We start from the raw sequence: 10,018 nt of genomic DNA, 5'->3' as shown, positions 1-10,018 counted from the left end.
CTGGCTCGGTCATCTTTGGAGAAGCACGCTGAGGTTGGTACCTGCTCTGGCCTGTCCAGTGAACTCTGGATCGTCCAGCCTTTGTAGAGCGTCTCTGCCTTTGGCTTCTCCTCTGGCTCGGTTTTCTTTCATCTGTAATTCTTTTCCTCATTAATTCTTTGGCCAAAGATCAGTGGGGAAGCAGAAGAGTGATAAAGCTTAGGTTAGCTTATGTCACGCCCCGTTGGGCCAGCTCCCCTGCTCCAGCCGCAAACCCCAGGTCTGTCATTTCTTCCCCAGGAGTTTTGCCTTTTCCAGAAAGTCCTGTAAATGAAATTGTGTGGTCTGGAGCCTTTTCAGTCTGCTGCTCTCACTTAGCACAACGCGTTTGAGGTTCGTCCCTGTTGTTGCACGTACTGGTATTTTGTCCCTTTTCCTTCTAACTAGTTGTCCGTTTGGTGGGTAGAGTACGATTTCTTTATCCAGGCACCAGTTTATGGACCTTTGGTTCCTTTCTAGTCTGGGGCAATTTGCATAAAGCTGCCCTAAGGGTTTGCATACAAGTTTTTTGTATGGACATTTGTCTTCAGTTTTCTGGGGTAGAAATACCTAGAAGTGGGATTCCTGGGTCATATAATGTTTATTTAACTTTATAATAAACTGCTAAACTGTTTTCCAAAATGATGTGCCGTTTTACACTCTGATCAGCAGTGTATGAGGGTTCCATTCATTTCCTTGACAACATATAACACGGTCGGTTCTTTCTGTTTTAGTTCTTCTAATGAGTGAGTAGTGGTATCTCATGGTGGTTTTAATTTGCATTTGCCTCGGGGGACTTTTAGACTAGTTCCAAAAACCCATTGCCTCCAGTCGATTCCCACTCATAGCGACATTGTAGGACAGAGTAGAACTGCCCCATGGGATTTCCAAGGAGCACCTGGTGGATTCAAACTGCTGACCTTTTGGTTTTTGCACTAATAGTGCCCTATATTCATCCATTTCTAACTCTGTGACTGTGGACGAGTCATTTTACCATCTCGCTCAAGGTCTCAGTGTCTGCATCTGTAAAATGGGCATAATAATAAGACCAGCCCCATAAAGCTATAAAGAAGTTTAAATAAAAAGAAAGAATATAAAGCACTTAGCTAGTATTCATAGTGCCTGGCACACAGTAAGACACAATAGGTGTTAGCTGTAATCATTTATTTTTATTATTATTATTATTATATGTATACCAAACTGTTGCTGGCCAGTCAATTCCAACTCATAGTGACCCTATGGGACAGAGTAGAACTGCCCCATAGGGTTTCCAGGGAGCGGCTGGTGGATTCAAACTGTCTACTTTGGTTAGCAGCTGGAGCTCTTAATCAGTGCACCACCAGGGCTTCGTTATAGTATAAAAACCAAACCCTCTGCCACTGAGCTGATTCCAACTCATAGCAACCCTGTACATCAGAGCAGAACTATCCCGTAGAGTTTCCAAGGAGTGGCTGGTGGATTCGAACTGCCAGCCTTTTGGTTAGCAGCTGTAGCTCGCCGTAGCTCTTAACCACTGTGTCGCTATTATGGTATAGACATACATAAATATAATTCCAGGTAGATTGGGCTGTGTGTCATAAAATCTATTCAAATAGAGATGCCCTGTGTAGCTGGTAAGATCGGGGGCATTTGAAATAGGCTTTGATAGATTGAAGGGATGTGCCCACATGGAGGTGCAGAGAACCTGGGCATGGGAGCAAAGGTGCAATCGGACCATCCCTGCTGAACTGCTCGTTGCTAACAGATGATCGGGAGGTAAGGATGTTCATGAAGATTTGGCCCACTCGTCTGGATGATTGCCTCATTCCAAATCTTCTTCTTAGTTTAAATAGCTCTTTTCTGATCTCTGATACTGAAATGTATTTTATAATTATAGTATTATAATTTTATGTTATAGTATTAACAGTTGAATCTTTCAATAACCATTAATAATGTATTCATAGGTATTATTCATTCCCTTGCCTTTTTTTTTTTTTTCCCTGGATGTTTATAGAGCCTAATTCTGGCCAATCTTCCCTTGGAAAATTGTTACTTTTCAAGATTAAAAGAAAGCACAGTAGCGGTCTTTGTAAAAGAAAAGCCACAATCCTGTTTGGCTTCATTCTTCCTGCGTCTTCAGCCTCCCCAGCACTTGTCTAGTTGATCAGCCTCCAAGAGTCCCAGAGCACTCCCAAGTGTCTTTCAAACGCAGCTCTTGATAGTGTTTCTTTGGTCCCAATACCATTTTTCAGATACTTTCTGTGACATAGAGATCAAATTTAAGTACTGCAGAGGTCAGGAGACAGTCACATTCTTATAAAGCAGTGGCTGTTCTTCTTTGTGCTGTGTCTTAAAGAAGGGTACTGAGTCCTTGTCCTCTAGCCCTCAGGAACTGAGACACTTGTTGGATTACAGCACACAGTAGGGTCTGAAAAATGGTTGTTAAATAGTTTCAAAGTAAAGATCTTCCTACTAGTGTAAAAAGGTTACTTCCCAGGACCCTCCCCTACCTTGTCTTGGTGTGTGCCCTTTCTCTTCCCAGAGCCCAGCAGAGAGACTGGAGCACTGTCTTGAGGTTGCTGCTCCACTTTGCACGACCCTGAAATGTGCTCCTGGTAGCATCACGTGAGGCTGGGGCGGTATGCTGCTGGTGCAGCCACAGGCACAGACCATTGCAGAAGCCAGGCCATGGGTCCAGTGAAACCACAGAGCCCCAGGCCTTGCTGCAGGTACAAGGGGGAGGGCCGTGCTGAGTTCAAGGTGAGAGGCTGGGGACCAGCTTGGGCACTGGCGGATGTCCCTGCTCTGAGCCTGTACTCCCTGGAGGTGGAGTCCATCTCAGCATACCCTCCTCCCCGACCCGCTGTTGTCAGTGGATGGGAGGAGTCGGGCAGTGGCACCAACAGCCCTCTTCCTCCTTTCCTTTAGAGGTACTCCTCCTCTACTGCACCCTTCCTTGCTTAAGAACTTTACCTTCGTTTTACCAAACTCCTGCTCAAAGGAGGAAGGACAGGAGCTCCTTTCCATTACGCCAAGGTTCATACAACGTAGGGACAGGGCCGAGGTAGGCAGCCCTGTTAGGGTTCACAGTAGGGCCCGTTTTTACCCATTACGCTTGCCAGTTAACCTTATACTGCCGTCTGACCCAGCCAGTAGTCTTCCACGTGTGGACCCTTTGGGTGTCAGGGGCCACTGTGAAAATGTGCAAATGAATCAGTGCAGACCTGTCTTCTCTGCCAAAGAAACAGCCCCGGAGTCCTGCAGTGGGCCTCAGCAGTCTCATTTTTATGGAGGTGCTTATCATGGTGACCTTCTGAGCATGAGAAGAAGGGGGAGCAAACAGATGCTTCAGCTTCACCAAGACTTGCCCTTGTAATTGCGGAAGTGTTTTCCAGAGAGCTCTTTTATTTCCGTTATATTGTTGCTGAACATAACTAAGGTCATTTGCACGAGTGTTGTTGCATTTCTGACGCCAGAGTTTGCTGGCCTACGTGTGAGATTGGAAAGCCCTTCTAAGGGTATCTCACTTAGCTCATTTAACCTTCAGCAGCTCAGGGCTTCTGGTTCCCCTGGGTTAGGAGGAATCTGAGAATTTCCCAGAGAAAACTCTAGTTAACAGCAAGGGTGTCACCTCATGAGGGAAGTGCAGGAAGGAGAGGAGTGCCTGCACTGTGGGAGCAGCCGAGGGCTCTGGCAAGCTGCGAGAGCAGGCAGGTCTGCGAGGGAAAGAGGGCACAGTGGAAAGCAGGGAGGTCCCACCCCTTCCTCTGGCAGAGTGTGGCTGTTCTCTGGCATGACCACGAGCTGGAGTCTACAGCAACACCACCACCCACGTGTGCTTGGACCAGGGGGCGGGACGCAGAACAACCCTTGGGAGTCCCAGCAGGAGCCTTGGGGAGGCACATGGTAGCGTGAGGCAGCTGACATGGAGAGTTCTCCCCTGAACAACCCTTGGGAGTCCCAGCAGGAGCCTTGGGGAGGCACGAGGTGCCATGAGGCAGCTGACATGGAGAGTTCTCCCCTGCAGCCAGTCTCTGAAATCTAGGTTGGTATTTTAACAGTGCTGGAAAAAAGATGGTTTCTAGCTTCATGTAGCCGATGCTGTATTAATATGTTTTACATTATTTGGGTGTCTGAACGTAAATGTGGTCAGATAACCTGTCTTGGATTTCTGGATGCTTCTACAAATGCAGGGGTTAGGAGTGGTCGGGGATATTTATATCAATACCATGAAATTACTCACAGGAGCCCATTCCTTCTGCACTGTCATAGGGGCCATGTTCTTTCTCTTCCAACAGCAGGAAGTCTTAACATCACCGCTGTGATAAAGTTTTCCTACCAAAATTCTCACCTTAGAAATTAAGACAAAGAATTAATTCACAAAGATCCCTTTTTAAACCTTTTGTGGTTTTTCTTAGCCCAAAAGCATCTTCCTGTTTGATAGAGGACATTGTTTACAAGGTTTTTGAGATTTCCTATCTGGTCATTCTTCATGCTTTGTGACAGAGTTCATGTATTTCTAAAGATAACGTTTAGAAAATGTGTATTTAGGACAATTCAGGACGTTTTCTTGAGTATCATCTAAGGTGTGCTCCTGTGCTAAGTATATTCCTAGTAAATATTTAGCGTGTTTTACATGTCAGGATTTTAAAGCACTCACATTTCATATTTCCAGATTACTACTTTGAAATCTCAATATTGAATTTTTTTTTTCTATTTCTCAGCCCTGAGCCCTGGTGGCGCAGTGGTTAAAGCGCTGGACTGCTAACTGAAAGGTCGGTGGTTCAACACCACCAGCAGCTCCTCGGGAGAAAGATGTGTCAGTCTGCTTCCACAGAGATTCACAGCCTTGGGAACCCTTTGGGGTGGCTATGAGTCCTAATCGACTCAACGGCAGTAGGTTTTGTCACTGTGTCCCAGGCACTGGCTGCATTAAGCATTCCGCACTTACCTCATTTGAATCCTTTTAGTAACCTGAAATGCTGGTGTTACTATCTAACTTCTACACATTCACATAGCTAGGAGTTAGCGAAGTCAGGATCCAGCCAGGCCTTCCACGCCCTCCCGTGTTCCTCCAAGTGCCGTGAGCCCTCTCTGAACCCACTACCCCTCTGCATCACCCGCATGAGGCCATGGCTGGTGCGTTTGCTAAAGCTCCCAGCTGACCGTCTCATCCTTTCCAAAATACGTAATCAACAATTACAATTTCTTATTTGACGCTTAACTGGAGGGGTTGCAGGCTGAAACGTAAGCACAAGATGGCAGCCCTGGGGTGATACTTAAAGACGTTTACATAAAAACATAAGCTATCTGAAGTTTAACGTGGCCAACTTGTAACGGAAATTTTCCTTTAAATTGTTAAAAAAAAATTTTCCCAATAATGAAGCAGTACTTGGAACTGTTTATTATGGAAAAAAAAACCCACAGTAGGTTGGATTATAGGGGGTTTTTAATGACTGTTTTTTTCCTTCTCTGATAGTCTGCTGCCGGAAACATTAATTGGAAGTATGTGCTCTGTTCACTTGTTGGCGTTTTATCGCCAGATCCTTGGAGACGTGCTCCTAAAGGACAGGATGAGCTTGCAGAGTGCTGGTAAGGGGTCTGCACCATTTCCTCTGTGCAGTGATGCTCATGCTTTGAATAAGTGTAACCATGCCAGCCTGTAGCTCCTGCTTCTGAAGGTGAAATTGGGAAAAAATATTTAGAATAGCATCGGTCTCAGTGAATTATTTATTAAATGCCTGCTTATGCGAAGCAGTGTGCTCAGTATGTATCTTATGTCAGCTCAGTATGTATTAAAACAAAAAACAAAGCCAAACCTGTTGCGGTCAAGTTGATTCCGACTCATAGCGACCCTATAGGACAGAGTAGAACTGCCCCATAGGGTTTCCAAGGAGCAGCTGGTAGATTCGACCTTTTGGTTGGCAGCCGAGCTCTTAACCACTGCACCGCCAGGGCTGCAGTAAGTGTTCAGTTCTTTAAAACAGACACATTTTCACATTTCATATTCTGGCGGTTTGAGATCCTAAAACTCAAAAATGGTCGTATTTTCCCTGCCTGAAGTGTCTGACGTGTTTTTCCGTGTGTTTTGTGTGTACATCATCTCTTTGGGAACAGACCAAAATCACCCACAATAGCTGTCTTTTTAATCACATAGCTTAAATATCAGTGGGTTAGTTAAACATAGGTGAATCTGGCTAGGAGATATTCGGGGGCTGTATGTACTGTTTTTATTCTTGCAACTTTTAAGTTTGAGATTTGTTTCCAAGTAAAATATTTACAAAATTTTTACCTCAGTTTTAAAGGCAGAGTGCATGTGTGAGAAGAATTAGCTCTGTAAAAAAAAAAATGTGTAATTTTTATTTGCTATTCTTTTAATTCAGTAAATCAGTAAACAGATACGTCCTGAGTGCCCAATATGTCCCAGACACTGTGCTAGCCCAATTATGAGGAGACACACAGTCTCAACCCTCGTGGTTTGACAGACCTCAAACACAAAGTTACATGAATAATTGTTTCAGCCTTTAAAAGTAAGTGTTATGGAGGAAAATACACAAGGAGAGTGTGAACTAGAAAGGCCTGAATTAATGTGTAGGGTCCAGGAGGATTTTCCAGGAGTGATGTTTAAGATGAGACCTGAGAGATGAGTTAGAGATGTGGTGGGGGTGGGGGGCTGCTGAGGGGAGCAAGGAGGAGGAGGAGGAAGAGAAGGAGGAGGAGGAGGAGGAAGAGGACCCTTTCTGAATAGAGGGATCAGCGTGCATGAAGGTCCAGGGCAAGAAAATGTAGGTTTAATTGAGGAGTTGGAATTGAAGGAAGGCCAATGTGGATGAAGCAGTGAATGAGAGAAGAGCCCCCTAATGGCTTAGCACCCTTGGACACATGGAGTTCATGGTTAGACAGGAGTGTTCTCCCAGGGACTCGCCACCTAGAAAGGCAGATAGAAATGGAGCTCCAAGTCAGAGAAGCTTAGAAATTCCTCGGAATGGTTTGTAACTCTTAAGGGGGTACAATAAAACCTTTTAATCGTCACTTGCCTTTGAATTTATTTCAATGACTCTTGAAAAACTTCATGAATGATGTGACTTCTTAAAGGAGATAAATTCACCATTTTTCCTACAGGTAAGGAGAAGGGCACTCAGAATCATTGACGTCATTTGAATTTGTCCATCAGAATAAACCGAGAAAGATCTAGAGAGAGAAAGTATTTGTCTCTCCTGAGGACCAGGTTAAAGAGTCGATTACCCTTGTCACCAAAGGAGTCCTTCCTGGTGTGCAGCTTTGCGCAGGTCCTTCACGTCCCATTTACTGTGGAATATCAATATCCTCCTATATGATGTTTAGCCACGTAGCCAGAATCCCCAGCTCCTGATTCCTTCCAGTTTCATCCACCCCCTCCCAGGGCCCCAGACACGAGTCCAGTGTCCTCCCCACGCACCACCTGTAAGGCCGAGACGCGTCAGGTGGGGGCAGCTGCCTGGTGCCTCTTGCACAGCTCTGGTTCCTGCTCAGCCTTCCAAGAGCAGAACAACAACAACGAAAAACCACACCCACTGCCGTTAAGTCGATTCTGACTCGTAGCGACCCCACAGGACAGAGTAGAACTGCCTCATAGGGTTTCCAAGGAGCAGCTGGTGGATTCGAACTGCCAGCCTTTCGGTTAGCAGCCGTAGCACTTAACCACTACGCTACCAGGGTTTCCTCCAAGCGCAGAGTGCCGCCTGATTGGAAGATGCTTTTTACTGTACCACAGTCGTAAGGAGGAAAGAGAGGTTGGAAAAAATACAGGAACATTTTATAATCTTCCACTGTCCGTAGTGTAGTCACTACACCCCTCACCCGAAAAGCTCGATCTTTTTTGTTTAAGACTCATTTCAGAACTCCTTAGAATGTGGGTCTAAGGCAGATGGAGGCTGGGGGACAGCTTTGAGCTCTCTTAGAGGTTAAAGTGTGTAGAACGTGTTATCAACCAGCCATTTGGTGCAGTAATTTCAATGCGAGCGAATGCTCATTACATCTATCGCAGTGGGACATGCTCAGTGACGTTTGTGTTAAATCCTTCCTGTTGTTTTGTGTTTCAGATTTAATTAGCAGTCCAGTGTTGGCCACCTTCCCCAGGCTCTTGGAGCAGCCTGACATTATGGATGCTCTCAGGGTGAGTAGCGTGCGTCGTGTCGTAAACCTGCTGGGGTCTGAAAGAGTTCCTTACCCGCGTAGTAAGTGTTGTCACCCGCTCTAGGCTGTTGTCCCTCGTTGGACCGTGCGTCCCAATCCCTGCCCGTTTGTCTGGCTAACTTAGTCTCATCCTCCCAGTCTTAGTGGAAGTGTCACATCTGCAGGCTGCCTTCCCTGACCTGGTGAACAGATTGTTGTGGACCACGGTCGAGTTAGCCTGCCTCACGGCAGCCCCACACACAAGGGAACGAAACCCTGCCTGGGCCTGCGCCGTCCCCGTGATGGGTTGCAGATATGACCGTTGTGGTCCATAGGGTTTTCCTTGGCTGATTTTTGGAAGTAGATTGCCAGGCCTTTCTTCCTAGTCCATCTTAGTCTGGAAGCTCTGCGGAAACCTGTTCAGCATCATAGCAACGTGCAAGCCTCCGCTGACAGATGAGTGGTCATGGTAAACAGGTGCCTGCTGTATATACTTGTGCAATCGCTTGTCTGTTGTTTGTACTTGGATTTAGGATAGCTCCTGATTTTGTCCTGAGAGCAGAATTCCAAGATGATTTGTTAGATAAATCTATCGAGTTTTTCAGGGAGACTCAGGGCATGCAGGTCATTTGTGACTTCATTCAGCATTTGCTATCTGCTAGCTGGAATAAGGAAACCCTGGTGGCATAGTGGTTAAGTGCTACGGCTGTTAACCGAAAGATGGGCAGTTTGAATCCACCAGCCACTCCTTGGAAACTCTATGGGGCAGTTCTACTCTGTCCTGTCGGGTTGCTGTGAGTTGGAATTGACTTCACGGCAGTGGGTTTTTTGGTTAGCTGGAATAACAGCTGGATATTAGCTTGAATCATATGAAATCTCTAGTTTTCACCCTTCAAAAATGGCAGCTTCGTATGGTCCAGCCTAATGTATCAGTGTCAACAAACAGTAGAAGACCTGTATGCCTGCAGGAGCCCTGGTGGCGCAGTAGTTAAGAGCTCAGCGGCTAACCAGAAGGTCGACAGTTCGAATCCACCAGCTGCTCCTTGGAAACCCTATGGAACAGTTCTACTCTGCCCTATAGAGTCGCTGTGAGTCAGAATCAACTCAGCGTCAACGGGTATATGCCTGCAAGGCCATACACAAATCACATGATAAGTGCCATGGGAGAGATGTAATCCATGTCCTTGGAGGTTTAAAGAAGGCAGCAAATGGGGGTCAGGAACCTGTTTCATTAGAGAGGCGAGGGGTGAGGTGGACCTAATAAAAGACCAGGGGCCGAGTAGGATTTTGACAGGCAGAGGTAGAGTTGGAAGGTATTACAGTAGAAGGATCAGCACGAGCAGGCATTTTGAGGCAGGCAGGAATAGTGAGTGTTCTTGAGGAGAGCACACCATCGAGTTTGGCACATTGGGTACAAGCGGCGGGGCCGTCTGATACACGACGTCGGGTACAAGCGGCGGGGCCGTCCCATGGACGACGTCGGGTACAAGCGGTGGGGCCGTCTGATACACAACGTCGGGTACAAGCAGCGGGGCCGTCTGATAGACGACGTCTGATACAAGCGGCGGGGCCGTCCCATGGACGACGTCGGGTACAAGCGGCGGGGCCGTCCCATGGACGACGTCGGGTACAAGCGCTCGGGTCATCTGATGGACGGGCAAGACCGGTCTGAGTCTCAGTGGTAGAGGTGGAACGTGTGATAGGTGGTGGGAAACTGGGAGGGTTTTCGCTCTAGGAAAACACCTCTGACAACAGAGAGCTGCAGAAGCGCGTGAGCAGGAGGCTTGGTAAGCTCTGTGAGGAGGTGACTCTGGTAGATAGGGAGCGAGATCGCACAGGCCTGGCAGCAGGAATGGAAAGGACAAAT

At 46.8% G+C, this 10,018-nt stretch overlaps 1 protein-coding gene across 1 annotated transcript in view; it reads left to right on the top strand.

The window, feature by feature from the left end:
* The window catches only part of NPHP1 (nephrocystin 1), a 50,986-nt gene that overhangs the window by 35,884 nt on the left and 5,084 nt on the right, over positions 1 to 10,018 (top strand). The window contains exons 17-18 of the mRNA XM_004369427.2: positions 5,477 to 5,589; positions 8,079 to 8,152. Coding sequence (XP_004369484.1) covers positions 5,477 to 5,589; positions 8,079 to 8,152 — 187 coding nt within the window. The remainder of the gene's footprint in view (positions 1 to 5,476; positions 5,590 to 8,078; positions 8,153 to 10,018) is intronic.

This window comes from Trichechus manatus, unplaced genomic scaffold, assembly GCF_000243295.1.
Source record: "Trichechus manatus latirostris isolate Lorelei unplaced genomic scaffold, TriManLat1.0 scaffold00004, whole genome shotgun sequence".
NCBI lineage: Eukaryota > Metazoa > Chordata > Mammalia > Sirenia > Trichechidae > Trichechus > Trichechus manatus.
The sequence above is the reverse complement of the archived record's forward strand: the minus strand, read 5'-3'. Positions and strand labels throughout refer to the sequence as shown.